The sequence below is a fragment of the Toxotes jaculatrix genome, chromosome 21, assembly GCF_017976425.1.
Source record: "Toxotes jaculatrix isolate fToxJac2 chromosome 21, fToxJac2.pri, whole genome shotgun sequence".
Taxonomy (NCBI): domain Eukaryota; kingdom Metazoa; phylum Chordata; class Actinopteri; family Toxotidae; genus Toxotes; species Toxotes jaculatrix.
In genome coordinates, this window is record NC_054414.1 from 10,433,655 (window position 1) to 10,450,929 (window position 17,275).

The window sequence follows — 17,275 nt, forward strand, 5'->3', positions numbered from 1 at the left end:
TCCTGTTCTTTTTATAGCTGGGCAGCTGAAATGTGAGGGGTCACAATGGGAGGATAAATACAAGGGCCAGTGGGCTGGAGGGGTGTCGCAGACGAAGGCCGGATCTTCTCCCTCCCTCTCTCTTCTCTCAGCTCTCCTCCCAAACTCAAAGGTAAAAGAATGGAAAATTACAACTTTTGCTTTAACTGACATTTTATGCGACCTGTTGAACATCTTGTTCTTATAAAGTATGAGGTGTATAACCTTTCACACATGCTAGAGATGTGATGTTTCTTTGTTTGAGCACATTTGTGGTTACTGTGGCAGCTGGGCGCCTGACACTTAACCTACAGAATTATTTCCTCTTACATATCTCTGATACACCCAATAGCAATATTCACTGGCTACTCATGAACTGCTTCATTTGCACTGTAGTCCACAACCTGACAACTCTCCGTCACTATTTTGTGTTTTGAAATGTAGTACTGTTACACAACACACTAACTGACGTGTGCAATTGCAATGCAATTTCAAAATTTCTTCTGCATTGTGGTCAGTAGTGACTCTCAAATCAAACAGTGCTCTTATTTAAAAATGTCTAAATTTGTCCAGGTTGTCTTGTTACTCATCTTCCAGTGGACTTATAAACAGTGAAGGATGTGAAGCTGCGCAAATCTGTTTTACGTAATACCCTCTTGCTGAGCCATGGCACTTTCATTGCTTTACAGTGGTACACTGTGTATATTTAGTCCAGCCTATTGATAGTGGAGGCACAGGCAGGGGAGAGAGGGCGGGGGTGAGTAAAGGAGGTGTGTGATAGAAGACCAGGGAAGAGGAATGAGGTGGGAAGGGGCAGTGAAGGGGAACAGAAAGGTCAGGGATAAGAGGCAAGAAAATGGAATAGGTCATCCACATGCCTGTCATGATTTATCAAGGATGGCCAGATACTTAGGGGAATGGGGCAGAGGAGGGTGGAGGGCTCTCTGACACTGGATCCCTTGAGCTGCTGTATATTGTGCCTTGGGAATAGTGTGTAACCCCAGCCCATAAAGGACCTTATGTTACTGCAGCAGTCAAAGCTGCATCAACTGCTGCCACATGGTCGGGGCAGCAGTTCATAGAGAATGTCGTGGGCCTTTGCCACAAAACCCATGTGGCTTGATTGGCACAACAACTGAGGACAGACAAGCAAATGTCAAAACATAAAGCCAGTCTCACCATTTCTGTCACAGTCACAGAAATGTTTTGTGTTTCTCTCTTCAAGCTTTTTCCTATGCGTTCTCAAGAGCCACAACCTTTCTTGAACTTCTGCTCTCTGTGTAATTTTAACCCTCTGTCTTCTCTCTGAGCTCTCCCAAACATTTCCTTATAATCATATCTGTGGTCTTCCTTCTCCTCCTATCCAGAGTCAGGATGCCTCACGCATACCCCTTCCTCACTCCTGAGCAGAAGAAGGAGCTCAGCGATATTGCTCAGAGGATCGTCGCTCCCGGCAAGGGAATCCTCGCCGCAGATGAGTCCACTGGTAAGGAATTCCAAGAAAATGTATTTACTTTTTATAGTTTAAAAAAACACCATTCAGTCATTTAGCAAAGCTGGCCTTTATCTGAAAGGAAAGCCCTATTATGTTTGTTAAGCACATAACAGAGCTGACATGGATATACATGATGAGGAAGTAATTCAAAAACTGAGTGAAACAATCAGGAACACAGTTGTGACGGGCAAGCTTAAACATACTTTATGAAGAACTAAACAAGAAATTCTCTGCAAACATCTGCAAATGAAAACCCAAACAAACCAGTGCCGTTCACAACTGCACTCAGTCTCCATCTGTCTCTACAACGTCTAGGCAGCGTGGCCAAGCGCTTCCAGAGCATCAATGCTGAGAACACTGAGGAGAACAGGAGGCTGTACCGCCAGCTCCTCTTCACTGCAGATGACCGCATCGTCCCTTGCATTGGTGGCGTTATTCTCTTCCATGAGACCATGTACCAGAAGACTGATGATGGCAAGCCCTTCCCCCAGTACCTCAAAGAAAGAGGCATGGTGGTGGGCATCAAAGTCGACAAAGGTGTCGTCCCCCTTGCTGGAACTAACGGCGAGACAACCACCCAGGGTGAGCAAAGGACAGATTTGGACACAAAAAGAAAAAGGCCTTCCATAGCTTGTAGAATCTCTTTCTAACTTATCCAGTGTATCCTCTCCCCCTTTCTCAGGTCTTGATGGTCTGTATGAGCGTTGCGCCCAGTACAAGAAGGATGGTGCTGACTTTGCCAAGTGGCGCTGTGTGCTGAAGATCACCCCCACCACTCCCTCAAAACTGGCCATCTTGGAGAACGCCAATGTCCTGGCTCGCTATGCCAGCATCTGCCAGATGGTAAGACACAACAGACAGATGCTGAAATCAGTGAGGACTCTTGACCAGTTTCCTTTGAAACTTTGCAAGCTTTATGGCAAGGACGGATCTATGCATGTAGATCTGTCCTTGTAGCAAAAGATGCCCTTTTAAAAGTCTGTGTAGCTACTGTGTTTGCTTCAGCTTTTATATGAAAGCCAGAAATGTTAATTCAAATACCTAGTAAATCACATTAAAGGATTTGTTAGTGGTCCCAGAGATTATGTCACATTCTATTTCATACACATGCTGTGTCATGGTATCAGCAGCCTCAGTGCCAGTTTTTGCTTTGATGGACATGCATTCAATGTTATTGTGTCATTTACTTCCTGCATGGGTCTTTAGGTGGAACAAATATTACGACTCTTCTGCTTTCCTGAAAGTTCATGTTCCTCTCTGTGATGCTGGCATAGTAGTTTCAGTATATTGCCAATAATGATACCAGTTCACCTTAAGACTCCATTGGGCCTCTTTTTATCAATACAGAAGTCATATTACCTTAGCGTTACTTAAGAGATAAAAGTCATAAAACTCTGATCAAAATTCTCTGGAGTAGAGTTATAGCATTTGCAATTATAAAGTCTCTGCTGTAGCTTTTAAGCTATACAAAATAATTTAATAAAACCCCATTAAAATCTGTACCAGCTGTGAAAAGCAACCTGTTCCTTTCACAGCCATATGTAGCTGTTAACATAGACATTTTGACTTTTGTGCCTGCCTTCCTCAGCATGGCATCGTCCCCATCGTTGAGCCTGAGATTCTCCCTGATGGCGACCACGACCTGAAGCGCTGCCAGTACATCACCGAGAAGGTCCTGGCTGCTGTCTACAAGGCGTTGTCCGACCACCACGTCTACCTTGAGGGCACCCTGCTCAAGCCCAACATGGTTACCGCTGGACACTCCTGCTCACACAAGTACAGCAACCAGGAGGTTGCCATGGCAACTGTTACCGCCCTGCGCCGCACTGTGCCCCCTGCAGTCCCTGGTAAGCTGAATGCACAAAATATTCTCCTGTTGACACATACATCTGCAAACTTTGCAAACACAAACTTTTTATAAAATCTTTTTCCAAAAATGTTGATTTTTTTTTTCCTAACTCTCATCATCTTCCTGTGCAGGTATTACCTTCCTTTCTGGTGGCCAGAGTGAGGAAGAAGCCTCCGTCAACCTGAATGCCATGAACCAGTGCCCTCTGCACAGGCCCTGGGCCCTGACCTTCTCATACGGCCGTGCCCTGCAGGCCTCTGCCCTCAAAGCCTGGGGCGGCAAGAAGGAGAATGGAAAGGCATGCCAGGAGGAGTTTGTTAAGAGAGCTCTGGTATGTGTGAACATAAATAAAAATATTAATGTAAAAAAGTATGAAAGCTTGTCGTTACATAGAAATGTATTACACAGATGCTGCAGCAGACTTTTTTATTAGAGAACTGTGTGGATTGTTAGCATCAAACTTCAATTCTGTATCGTGCATTCAATAATACCGTCCTTTTTGTCTCTTACAGGCTAACAACCAGGCCTGCCAGGGTAAATATGTTTCCAGTGGAGCCAGCGCTGCTGGTGGAGAGTCACTGTTCGTGGCCAACCACGCTTATTGAGCATGGACATTCACCATTTCCCTTTTCACCTTCTTCCCACCATTATTACATCACCACGGAAAAGGCCATGTCTTCTTAGACACTGCCTCCGAAACTGTCTCTCCTCTATTGAACAATAACACTTTTACTGCATCTTAGATAGCAAAAGATGGAAAAAAAAAATTTTTTTCTGTCTTTGGGTTGTTGCTGTAGCTAGGAGATTCTAAATATTGTTCTGCCTCCATTCCCTTACCTTTTATTTTTAAACACCTTTTTTCAGGTGAAGATTCCCACACTTTTTACACACCTTGTGCTAATCTTTCCTTGGTCTGATTCCACCAAACGCAGTATACAATTTATACTGGTACCACGGAATAAAGCATTCACCCTAACATGTTTCTTTACTTCTTTGTTTTTTAAACTTTACTTCCTTTTTCAGTAGTTGTACAGTGTCGTTGTTAAGCTGGAGCCACAGTAACATAATATTACTACATAATGTGTTTTCTGATTCAAAGAGGCATTTATTTCAACCCACTATGACTAATGGAGCAAAACACGCCTTCTTTTATTATTAGTTTTAATGTCATGTGTCATGTGGTGGAACTCACAACATAAATAGCCACTCACGGTCTGTGAGTAATGACACTCCTCTGACCTCACAAACTCAGCTACGTCCATCATGATGTTATACATGAGTAAGGTCTGACACTTTAGGGAATTTGCAAAATGATTTAAAAGACAAATACAATAAAATAAGTTGTATATGCATTGTATATACATACACACTCACACACAGTGCTATAGAGCTCAAATGTGCTGCAGGAGCACTGTCCCTAAGACGGCAACGTATGCAAGCTCACTTGCAAAGGTTGATGCTGTGGAGTTCTGTGGAGCTGTCGTGGCTGCATTTGTACGACACACAAAGCTGCTGTCTTGGTCAGTGCCACTAGAGGTGAAAGTCACAAAGCTAACTCTGGCCCCCGCCACTTGATCTGTGATCCAAGTCTGGAACTGAGACACTCGGGCATAGACCTCAGGGAAATCAGCCAGGGCACAAGGTACTCCAAAACTCGTAATGCCAGCCTGGATCCACGCTGAGCCCTGTTTGCATTGCAAGGGTCCACCAGAGTCCCCCTTAAAAAGGCAAAACACACCAGTTAATTGACACTATTTGTAATGTGTTTAGAATAAGAGTGGAGTAGCCTAGCCTAGCGCATTCTCCCTGAAAATAAGATTTAAATAGTAAAAATATATTATCAGGGGCATGGTGGAAGTTTCATCAAGCTTTAGGGTTTACATAAAAACAGTTATTGTTATTTCAGTCTTACTGGATTATTAGTTTCAGTGTTATTGAATAACTGATTAAAGTATATGCTGGGACATTGTACTACTTAAAGAAACTTTTGCTGTCAACGTGTGAATCCTTCTTGAACCATAGTTTAAAAGCCTCTAAAGAACTGAGGTTGTTTGCATGATGTTGCGAGCATTGTGTTGTTGCTGTTAAATCTCACAAGCTGTGTAGGCCTGTGACATCATCAGCCTAACTGATGTACCTGAGTGATCAGCTGACACACCTGGCACTCATCTGTCATTGTTTCCTAGACACCTCAGCCTGCTCCTGGTGATGGTTTTAAAGTGAAGCCAAAAGCCTGAAAAAACTGCCACCATGCATCTGCTCGTTGGAGTAACTTTATTTTTATATGTTTTGAATGTGAGTGGATCTCCTGGTGTGTGATCTAAAGTTTCAGGTGTGTCAAGTAAGAAAAAAAAACTCAGACAGTGAATAGTGCTACCTCAGATTTTGCAACAGTGCAATTATTTTAACCTGACATGCTCCTTTGTTCTCTTGCCCAGCACAAATCATGTTGCCAGTGATGTTTGCAGCTGGCTCTGGTCTGTAATTGCAGCTGCACTGCTTGTTCCCAATAACAGGAATCTCAACCTCCTGAAGTGGTTCAGAAGCTGGCAAGGGCTCTGCAGAAGACAACGCATGAAATCATCATCATCTTCCACTCTGATGGCTGGTCAGTCCTTGTTCTCTTATCTATACAGTAGTTCCTGCATCATCAATGACTGTGTTCATATGACTGTGCATCCTGTACTAGACATACCAAAAATCTAATGGAGAAAGGCAAGTTTGGAAGGAGAAGTGACTGTGAAGACAAACTTAATTTAGATTAGGGGCTACTGCTTTTAAGGGGAGACAGTTAATAATAGCTCAAAATAGGACTGACACAGAAATGAAAACCTAAGCGACAAAGAACACCCTGACAGAAATGTAGTCTGGAATGTTTACTCCCAGCTATAGAAACCTGAAAGGATACTCACCATCCTTTCCAATTCTGCCCCAGCCTGTGGCCCAGCAGAGAGTGGAGTTGTAGAACTGGCTGGAGTTACTTGCCAAGCAGACAGGCCTGATGTAGTCAGTGAAAGTGACAGGGCTGCTGAGCTTCATCAGGGCAATGTCATTGTTGAAGAGCGTGTTGTTGTAGTCAGGATGGACGATGACTTGAGTCAAAGTGCGGTTCACCTCATGAACATTAGGGCCACTTTGAGTCTCTCTTCCAAAGTAGAGGGTCCATGCATCAGGTGATTTTCTGAATTTAAAAAGAGATTCATTAAACTGGTCAGTGTAGACTGTGTGTCATCTCAAGAGGATTTGCATCCATCTAGTAGTCAGTCAATTAGATGCATGTATCAGTGTCTACATTCTCTGTGAGTCAGACAAGCAGTGGGAGTGACTTCATATCTGAGGAAGAGCTGGAATTTAGTGGAACTGCCAGTCAAACCAGAGCTAGTGGAAACAGAGCTTGCTTATGCCTGGTGTGCGTGACAGTGTGAGATGTAGAGACAGAAGTAACAGCACAGTGAGTCATTTTGAGACCGTAGCTGTGCAAGATAATTTTGAGTGTGATAAAACACTGGTTTTATATGTGGGATGGGCGGCTGGGTGGAGTGGCAGATCTTCGATGGCTAAAAAGAAGATCCTGTTTTTTGAGGCAATGTGGAATGTATTATTATACAAGTCAACAACATGTGTAACTTTCCAAGTTGTATTAGAATCAGACTAACTGTATATCACTAAATTTCACTTCCTTAAAGGCGAATGCCAAAACTAATTTAAAAAAAAAAGGGGTGGGGGGGTGAAATGCTGCTCATTTGTTCAGGCACTTGAATCAACCACCAGCTGTTCTCCTTGCAACCCCTAGCGGCACAGTCCTATCGGAGCTGTGGTTTAAATGCTGTTGTTACATCCAGCCTTTCGTCTGATCTGGGGCCAAGTGATGACAAGCCTCTTTCACAGCATTATTAATGAGTCCTATTCTATTCTATTATTACTAATGATACCAAATTTACAATAAGGCAACAGATACAGGTCCTCTGTTGCGCACTTCTTCTGGACTTTGGTCCATTTGGGTTCATGTCCATTAACTGTCTGGTACCTGCAGGTTCACACCTACAGTTTGTCTTCTTTTTTTTTTAATGGAGAGATATGCCTTTGGTGCAGATAGAATAGCTGCTGTATGGGGTTTGTTTGAGTACAAATGTTTTAAACCAACCTGAGGAGGGCTGAGAGAAATGTAAGCACGGGGAATGAAACAAGGACCATGGAGAAACACTTCAGTGATTTGTGTTGAATGAGTACAAGTTTGTCTTACGTTACGATGCAGTGGGCCGCAGTGAGTACCCACTGGTCACTGATGAGGGTCCCTCCACAGATGTGAAAACTCAAAGGTCTGTAGTGTACGCTGACCTGCCAGGGCCATGATCCAGCCGTGGCATTCTTGCCACCTACTATCCTTGTGTTCAGAGGTGCCACTCCACAGTCTGACAGAGAGCAGAAAATTGTGTGTCAGTGCAAATACCAGAAAGTGAGTGTGATTCATGTATGAAGATAAAAACGTTTCTTCTTTGTAGCTGTGTTGGTTCATAGTTGTTCAAGTTCATTGTTCATTGCTTTCATACAGTAGATACAGTTCATCCCCTAAGCATTTTACATCAGTGAGAGCATTTATGTGGCTGTGTGGAATGTGTGAAACGTGGGACCGCACTTACCCTGAGCCTTTGACCCTATCGGAGAGAGAGAGATGAGAAAGTTACTTAAGTCTGTATTCCTCAGTGTGTGTCTATGTGTGTGTTTCATTTTGTTAGACCAGGCAAATGTTGCCACGGATAGGAGGACTGATATTGGAGTAACCGATAATCAACACAGAAGCATGTTTTAGTACTTTACAGTACTGTACAGTTACTAGAAACTGAAGGTGAAAGATGGACATCCATCCTGCTTGATGGGAAAAGAAACTTCAAACACTTACCTGCTCATTTTAACTGAATGTTTTAAATTGATGCCCGTACTGTACAAGATCCATTCCAGTCATACTTGTCAGTCTTTTAGGTGTGTTATGTGTTTAAGTGTAGCTTTTGTCCTTTTCAACTCTTAAATGTCTCAATGTCCTCTTAATGTTCAACTCCACTATTTAAACAAAGAAGTTTTCCTTTTACCCTCGACAGTGACAAAGCTGGAAAGCCTGAGCTTTTGAAGTTGGCGGAACTGGTGTGTTTGCAGGTGACACTGTGGACACTGCGTGAGCATTGTGCTGACCAAGAAGAAGGAATGCTGCTGGGCCTGTTCCCGGGAATTTCCTGGCCAAGTCTTCCAAAATTCATACTCATTGTCACAGGTGCAGATTTGCAGGTGTAACATTTTTGTGTGTGACATTTTTGTTGGTGACACACCAGTATTTTGTGCAATCACAGGTGCTCAGGTACAGCCGCATCACAAGAAATTTTTTATGGAAGAGAATAAATTTCCCCAGCTTGAGGGATCAGTAAAGTAATAAACTTGTATCCCATCCTCATACTCTTGTAGCTAAGATGCTGTCTTAAGGTTACTGGTGGATTATTTTTTTAATATTGCATATTCAATTTTCATCTTTAATAGATTAGAATAAACATTACTGTCATAAATATTATTGTCAAAAGATAAGAAAAAAGTGGCAAAAGTGGGGTGTCCCTATTTGTTTAAGTAAAGATGAATAAATGTGAATTGATACAGAAATCTTTAAGTTTATATTCACTGCATGGTATTTTCAATAGTTTATACTCTGTTTAAAATAATACAATATAATACAATTCAGCACGGCACCACTATCCATATCCACGCCACATCCTAAAAAAATGACCATGAAGATGAATCAAAACATCTCCAACACTACTGACAAACATTAAACATAAACTTTAAAAGAGATAATTTTGTGGTTTTAAATAGATTGTAAAGGTGTAATAAATTGCTGACTTAATGTAAAAGCTCACCTTGCCCAGTGAGGACTGTATACATCACAAGCATCAGTATAGTCCCAGCAGCCATGTTGCACTGTCACCAACCTATTTGCTTACAGTGAGTCTTGTGGTGAACAGGACTCACTGTAAGCAAGTAAGTTGGCTTACAAGTACAGTAGCCACTCCTTATTCAGACCTGTTCTTCTCAATACCACGCAGTCTCAGTACCAACACAAAACATAAGCAATGCTTTTATCATGGTATGACGTACTCTAATGTGAATAGAACATGGCTAAAGTGGGATGAATAGAGTTAATAGAGAGAAAAACAAACCCTGTGATACATACTATCCACAAGGATAACGTATATGTATTTTATTATTTATTATTTTTATTTGTCCAGGCTGCTATTGATACCAAGCATCCACCTCAGCGATTCACTTATTTTTAAAGAACATTTGACCTAGAACATTCACCTCCTACTAGTATTATTATTGTTATTAGTAGTAGTAGTAGGGGTTATAGAATTGTTACATGTAAAGTAAATAAAACAGCTTGGAGACTGTATTATCTCATCTGATGAAAATTTTACAAAACGTGCAAAAAGTTGCATAAAAATCATTCATGACTCCAAACCAATTTCCTTGTCTTGACAGGAGTAACCAGCTTGGTCAGTAGCAGTAACTTCCTTAATCTTGCTTTTGACCTCAAGAAAGAGACAGACAAAAAAAAAAAAAAAAAAACTTGTGTAACTTGTACTGTCTGTATTTATACGCAGTATATGACACTGATGTCATGGTTGATGTCAAGACCGTAAAAACATCTTCACAGTTATTGAGGTATTTTAAGCTTCCCATTAACTGCCGTGCCCTCCATCAAACCATCACATCCCTCTACTTCTCTGATTCGGTATTTGAGATGAGTTGAAAGGAAACAGTGTCAGAAAAAGAAAGGTGAGAAAACAAGATGCTTACTCCGAAAGAGTCACTTGTGAACACAGAGCACCAAACCCACGCGAGGAAATGGAACACATTAAGCACCTCATTTAATTACTTTCAAGTCTCCCTTTTGTTTCCTTCTTAAGAAAAAAAAAAAACCAAGAAGGAATATGAGGAAGGAAAACTGCCAGAGATAACACTTCAGCCCAGTGACATAGAGAACTTGTGTGATCTCCAAACAAGAAGTTAACTCATGTTCACTGGCTGGTGTGTTTTAAGATCAATTAGAGTGCAAATTCAAACAAATGAAACAGCTAATCAAGTTAATGAATATTCAGAGGTGGGGGAAACAGACAACACCTCTTTCCCTTCAAACATCAAGAGCTTGATCTGGCTAAAAATTAACTTCAGGGATAGATCATAGCCCGAGTGAACTGAAAAGACAGACGGCCTGTGCAGAGAGAAAAAAAAAAAGACATTCCCCTTTTTATCAGTTTTTTTGTCCTAAATGCAACACCACACTAACTTTTCCCCGGATAGAAAAGAGTCGTAGTCTCGCCTCAGTGGGATTACCCTCTCTGTTTGTTCATGGCAACACTGCACCAATGTAAAGTAGCCCCAAAACCTTGGCCAGAGGCCTGTGTGAATTTTAAGTGACTAGTTTCACCATTTGTGTGTCCCTCCACATCTAACTCCTTTTCCTCCCTCTCCCTCTCGCTCTAGGGTCCTCTAGGGCTCGCTGATTTAGGAGGACACACACATCAAGGGCCTCTTTTCACTCCTCTGAGGCCCAGGGACAATATTTCTTATATTCCATCTGGCAGGAAAATCCCGCCCACTGTCATCTCGTGGCTCTATATAAGACAGCAAAAGGGTCTGATGATAAGACGTTGGTCTGAAGACAAACCCGGCCATGCGGTGTAAAGTCCTCATCTATGTTGTCCTCCTGGCTCTCATAAAGCATGGTGAGTATTGTGTCATTATACTGACTGGCTGGTTACAAAGGCCACGTTGTTTTTACAACTAATGACCAGGTTTGCACAAGTCTGAGCTGACCAGGTGAAATTGGAAATATTGTTGAGCTATCTCAGATGGACTCTGAAATCAGAGGTTTGGAACAGACATTTACAGTATATAGAATGAATGTAAATAGTTTATGTGGATCTCATGGTGGATTGTGAGCTTGTATTTAAAATAAGTGTAAAAGTACAAAGGTGTGTTCATGTCGACATGCACCTGTCCTTTATTTTGCGATTTGTGGTAAATTTGTCAGGAGTGTATACCAGGACCACTAAAAGTATCGAAGCATCATGGATAAAGTATTATAGGTTTGGGCAATATGTCAATACACAAAGTGAGATGTTTGCTATTTTGCTATATTTTGATGTAGCTTTATCTCTTGTTTTATTCGACCACTGCGAGCAATGTTGCAAATCAGTGAATGGGACTGCTTTATCACAACACTGGATTTCTAGGATTTGTGTATCCGTGTAATGAAATGCTGTGATTCATCAGGAATTTGACTCAGCCAAAACCATACATTCTCAATTTTATTTCTAGAAAATGTTCCACATCATAATATATGATGTGGAGATATATATATATATATATACACACACACATATAAATATATATATATATACACACACACAGCAGCATTGAAAAACTGATAAGTATATATTCAAGCAATCCAACAATCATGTTTTCTTCTAAACTGAAATAATCTTCTCCCAAATGTTCTGATCTGGCCTGAGCATTTTACATAACTTTAACCAGTCTAACTGTAGTTGAACATGTGAATTAGTGTTGCCTTCTGGTTTTACTTTCATAGGTAAAAATAGACTTACCCACAAAAGTAGAACATTGGACAGGCCATTTTACGCTCTCATTTATTTCCTTCTTGTCAAACCACTATGATCAACCTATTTGTCACCATCAACAAGAGGTGCACACTTCACACTTGTAAAGAACCAGAAAGTTTTCCACTGCTTGGCTCTATACCTGTCGACAAGTATTTATTGTACTAGTTACTAATTAAGCTCATTTGTGTGGCCAGACCTTACTGAAAGGGTTGATATTTGCATTGATTCAATGAGGTACACTGAGATTACTGATTCATGGTTAGGGATGAAAAGAAAGAATGTGAAATGGAAAATTTCATGAAACTCAAACCCTTGACTTGATTTAAACTTGTGACATGTTGTTTTAAATAAGCAAACTGGGCAAATACTATTTGTTCTTTGTTTGTTTGCTATTCTAATGGCAGTTATTATAACATTAATTTAAAAAAATAAATAAATAAATAAGAAGACAAAAAGGTGGATTTTGTACCTGCTGCTGAACGGCGACCCCTGTGGCTACAAGTGGTAATTTCAATACAAATCGGCACCACGTGTTTGTGTCTTGGCTTAATTATTCATGGATGTGTTTTATTGCTCATGCATTAAAATTTTCATTTGTAAGAGAAAGACTGTTAGTTCGGGCTAACACAGGCACAGCTTCACAAGCTACACGATGCAAGCTACAGATGAATGTTTGCTTGACTCATGTAATGAAACACCTTAAAAAGCAGTTTATAACAAAAATGTATTGAACTTGAGCAAAACATTTAGCTGTCCTTTGCTCTGACAAGACTGTGGTTTCAATTAAAACTACAGATCAAACTCAGTTATTAGCCAAATATTAAAAGCATGTTTCACCAAAAGTTAGCACAATCACATGAATCTTGCTTGTGCCATAAGGATTAACAGTGAGGGCTTTTCAGTAAAGGCTCTTTATTTCCTCTCCATCAAAACTTTCTTTCTCTGCTTACAGTGTCTCCAAGTGAAATCCAGGCCAGCCCAAATGCAAACGCAACACTCCCCTGCAATGTGACGTTCCCAGCTTCTGTTAAAGGGGACAAAATAGACCAGTCTCTCATTAGCGCCAGCTGGACAAGTAACGGCTCTGACATCGCCTCATTCGGAAAGGCAGCAACACAAATAAAGGAAGGCTTCATCTGGGACACCAATGATTTCACCAGTGGGGACTTTTCACTGACCATCCTCAGAGCTAGTCTCGACCTGCAGGGGGTGTATGAATGTGCAGTCAACTACAACAACACAATGCTGCACTCCAGTAATGTCACATTTGGGATCCTCGGTATGTCTTTGATCACTTGTTGAGATTTGGGCTTTGGGTGCTCATTTAAATCTCAAAGAAACAAGGTACAAAGCTGAAATCTAACATTTTTATCATGTATTATCAATCAGTTTCTTCTACTTCTCCCCTTTTCAGCTTCCCCCACTCTCTTGATCCCTCAGCAGTGGGTGGTGTTAGAGAAAGAGAGCCAGTTTAAATGCCATGCAGAGGGTTTCTACCCTCCTCCTGTCTCTTTCTCCTGGACCAGAGATGGGAAAGTGATTCAACCTCCCTACCAGGTTCAAGGTACACAGACTCCCAGTGGTTACTACATGGCTGTGGGCAACCTGACCTTCTACCCTTCCCGTGAGGACCAGAATGTGACCTTTGGCTGCAAGGTGTCACACAAGGGCAGCCATCAAGAGTCGGATTTCCAACTCAACATCACCTGTGAGTGATACATCACGTCACTTTGTACTTTTGTATATACTTTGCATATTAATTAGTGACCCCAATGGTTCCTCTGTCATGGAGAGCCATAATAAGTGCATTATGGTACAATCTATTTATCTTCTTAATCTGATTAAGTCCATTGATGAAGCCAAAAATTTCAATACTTTCTTTGTCAGATCTCCCTTCTGTTAGACTTTCTGCGGTGCCATCGCGCTCCAACAGTGCTCCTCTCACCGTTTACTGCGAGCTGGAGAGTTTCTACCCAGAGGAAGTGGCCGTGTCCTGGATTCAAAATGGCACAACCCTCCCCGAGCCCCCCACCACTGAGCAAAACCCAGATGGTACCTACAGAACCAGACGCTATTATACTTTAAGCCCCGAGCAGAGGAGGCAAGGTGGGAAGGTGGAGTGTGCAGTAAGCCAACCAGGGGTAGTGCACCCAGTCAGAGGCTCAGCAAACCTGGAGAAACTGGATCCCCAAGGTAAAATGTTTTACCAGTTTGACACAGCCCATATGTTTCACTTTGGATGATGGTTTGATGAAATCATATTTTGTTTTGGAACAAAGTCTGAGAACAAAAATAAAGCGTGTGGCTGCCTAATAACCATTTAGAGTTGTGCCACTTTTAGAAACTGTTTGACAAATGTTTGCAACTCGTTTGTCTTGTTCTTGATGCTTTGTCACTGCTGCCTTTGAAAGCACACTGCATTGTATTGTGAGTTCCTACTGATGTGTCTCTTCTCATGCTGTTTTCTGTCAGATGAGCCTCTGGTGTTGACCAAATCAGCCAAAGCATCGGTGGCTATGATGTGTATTTCTATAGTGCTGGTCTTCCTGCTCTGCTTTGGCTTTTCTTGGAGGAGAAGGGATGGTGAGTCAGCCCCTGCCGCGCAGTGAAAGCCAGTGACCCCTTAAAATGAAGTAAAGTCTATCTAGTCTACTCTTATCATAGGTTGTGGCCTTAGTGTGTCTCAAGAACTTTATCTGAAGGCTTTTTGGAGGAAACAGAATCATCCCTGATCTTTATCCTTGGATCTTTGGTTTTATTTTAAAACCATAATCATCAAAGTAATATCACAGTATTGAAACTGCATCAAGGCCTCTGTCCTGTCTTGAAGTAAATTCACGCTTAAATGGCAAAGGCAGAGTCACTCTTCTACAGACTACCATGTTGAATTCACTTAAACTGTAATCACACAGAGCTGCAGATTTAATCAGGATTTAATCAGGAATGATTGTCCTTTTCTCTCCGCAACTCATCAATTCTCTTCATCTCTCCTCACACAGAGAAACAGAAGTCTCTCAGTGTATCAGGGATCATCCTCCCTCCACGCGTGATTGTAGGTCAAAAGGGCAGGGTGACAGTGTGCATTGAAGGCAGGAGGGTGGACCGAGTCCAGACTGCATGGTTCCTCAATGACACTCCGATCTCTGACACCTCATTCACAGGTAGACGAACTTAGCAGTGATATCAGTGATCACAATGTTGTGCTGTGCTTTCAGACATTGTTCGATTGTCCAGCTGAATTTTGGGGGAACATCTGGAAGATATCTGGAAGATTTTCATTGGATGGAGTGGTGTCATCTTAAAAAACATGTCTTGGTTTTTGAATATTATATATTACTTTAGGGCAGTGTCGAAAAAGAGGGTGTTTCCACACTGCCTTTTGAGAAACAGTTAAACTCAAAATAGCAGTTCAACTCGAAATAGTTCACTCACGAAAATCGAAAGTTCACTTGTTAACATGTCATATCTCCTTCTAATTGGTCCAGAAACCAAACAGGAAAATAGCGCAATGTTCTGTGGTGGCCATGTTTATCTGATAAATACAATATCTGTGCTTGACTCATGTAAGTGCATGAGGGCACATGAAGTATCTTTTACACTATTCCTAAAACACATCATGTTTTCTCTTTTACACTTTAATTCTGCTAACAATTTACAACCTTACACACACAGGGACCTCCAAAGCTAACTTTAACTGCCTCTATAACCCCCTAACCACCATCCATTTGCCCTATGGTCTAACTCTCACCTCACCAGCATCAGAGAAAGGCCCACTGCTGCCCTCCAGAGGTCAGATGGGTTACTACAAGCTGCACACTCTGGGGCCTCTGCACTCATCTGGAAGTGGCACTCAGCAGCTGATCTCCGCGCTGACCTTCATCCCCCAGATTTCAATCCACAAGGCAGCAGTGTTTAAGTGTCAGGTGTCCTACATTGGCAAGGACAAGATCGTGGTGGAGAGGGTGTCAGAGAAGTTTACTATTCTGTGTAAGAGCGGATTTTCTCTCATTCCTTTTTCCCTCCACTTTTCCAAGATTTTCACAATTTATGTAATAGAAATGTTTGTATATTTTCTCTCTTAGCTGCCCCTGAAGTATCAGAAATCCAGCTGGCAGAGACACCAAATGACTCGGGTAAGGAAATATTTTTATCCCCTTGTTCAGGTTCAGCAGATGTAAAACATGCCTGGTTGTCTGAGGCTACATCCCTGAAATTTCTGCCTTCCAGATGTCATCAGCCTGACAGTGAGAGCGTCACATTTCCATCCAGACGTCATTACCTTCCGCTGGTTCTGTCAGGGGGGCGAGCTGAGCCCTGTGGCCTCCCAGGCCTCGTCCTCCCCTCGACCCAATTCTGAGGGCTTCTTTTCAGCCTACAGCCAGTGTAAGTTGCCACGGAGTGAACTGGAAAAGGGAGGCACTAAAGTGTGGGTCAGTGTCCACCACATTGCCCTGAAGCAGCCAGTCACCCGTGAAACCAGAGGTAAGAAACAGGGGAAGAAAAGGCAACAAATTTAAAGTTACATTTCAAAAAAATAAAGCTTAATTTTGCACTCTGTCCCCAATAGGCTTTATCAAAAGGCCATGTGTGTCCGAAATTGTCAGCTCCACTGTTTCCCCGGATCAGACTTTGACCTTGGGATGTGAAATCACAGATTTCTACCCTCCGAACATATCAGTCACTTGGCTGAAGCTCAGAGAGGGAGAGCAAGACGACAGAGAGGAGGAGGTGATCGAGGGAGGAGAGGTGTGGGGCCCTGTACAGACTCATCCCAGAATCTACAGGGCCACGGCCACTCTGAGAAGAAGGGCAACAAATCAGGAGAAGAAGGAGAGAAGAGGAGGGATTGTTTGTAGAGTCGAGCACTGTTCCCTACAGGAGCCTATTGAGAGACACTGGAGAAATGTTGACATTGGTATGAATCATTATAAGTGTTTTTACATTTTTTACAATCAACAGTTTGGCATTTTGGCTGTTATCATTATAATATGGAGGATATTCACATAGTATCTGAACTTGTAGAAAAAAATACACAAATTCACCTGCTTTTATACCATGTCTTACTCTTCATGTTTGTCTTCCCTTAGTTGCTCCCTCCATTCCTCCATCGATCTCTGTCTGTTGGAGCAGCGAAGGAGTTGGCGTGTTCTCTGTCCTCCTGAAGGGAGGTCACCCTAAGGTCAAATTGCTCTGGGCAGCGGGGGGATCCACTCTCTCCCCGTTGGTGTCCAGTGAAACAGAGGAGATAGG

At 42.1% G+C, this 17,275-nt stretch overlaps 2 protein-coding genes across 2 annotated transcripts; one reads left to right on the top strand and one right to left on the bottom strand.

Moving 5' to 3' along the window:
• Positions 1-4,338, top strand: aldoab (aldolase a, fructose-bisphosphate, b). The gene is made up of 7 exons (XM_041029496.1): positions 1-151; positions 1,386-1,504; positions 1,829-2,095; positions 2,196-2,356; positions 3,102-3,360; positions 3,494-3,693; positions 3,875-4,338. The coding sequence occupies exons 2-7, from the start codon at positions 1,393-1,395 to the stop codon at positions 3,965-3,967; spliced, it is 1,092 nt and encodes a 363-aa protein (XP_040885430.1). The 5' UTR covers positions 1-151; positions 1,386-1,392; the 3' UTR covers positions 3,968-4,338.
• On the bottom strand, positions 4,151-9,404 carry zgc:123217 (uncharacterized protein LOC641414 homolog). The gene is made up of 6 exons (XM_041029497.1): positions 9,260-9,404; positions 8,003-8,017; positions 7,606-7,774; positions 6,275-6,543; positions 5,772-5,920; positions 4,151-5,080 (listed from the first exon to the last, which is right to left on the bottom strand). The coding sequence occupies exons 1-6, from the start codon at positions 9,312-9,314 to the stop codon at positions 4,754-4,756; spliced, it is 984 nt and encodes a 327-aa protein (XP_040885431.1). The 5' UTR covers positions 9,315-9,404; the 3' UTR covers positions 4,151-4,753.
• Between the last annotated feature and the right edge of the window lie 7,871 nt (positions 9,405-17,275).

Coding starts and splice junctions, on each gene's coding strand:
- zgc:123217 (XM_041029497.1), bottom strand. CDS start 9,314: ATGGCTGCTGGGACTATACTGATGCTTGTGATGTATACAGTCCTCACT. Junction 6,544..7,605: donor GCGGCCCACTGCATCGTAAC/GTAAGACAAACT, acceptor TTTTAAATTCAG/AAAATCACCTGATGCATGGA. Junction 5,081..5,771: donor AGAACAAAGGAGCATGTCAG/GTTAAAATAATT, acceptor TGCCTTTTTAAG/GGGGACTCTGGTGGACCCTT.
- aldoab (XM_041029496.1), top strand. CDS start 1,393: ATGCCTCACGCATACCCCTTCCTCACTCCTGAGCAGAAGAAGGAGCTC. Junction 2,357..3,101: donor ATGCCAGCATCTGCCAGATG/GTAAGACACAAC, acceptor TGCCTTCCTCAG/CATGGCATCGTCCCCATCGT. Junction 3,361..3,493: donor TGTGCCCCCTGCAGTCCCTG/GTAAGCTGAATG, acceptor CTTCCTGTGCAG/GTATTACCTTCCTTTCTGGT.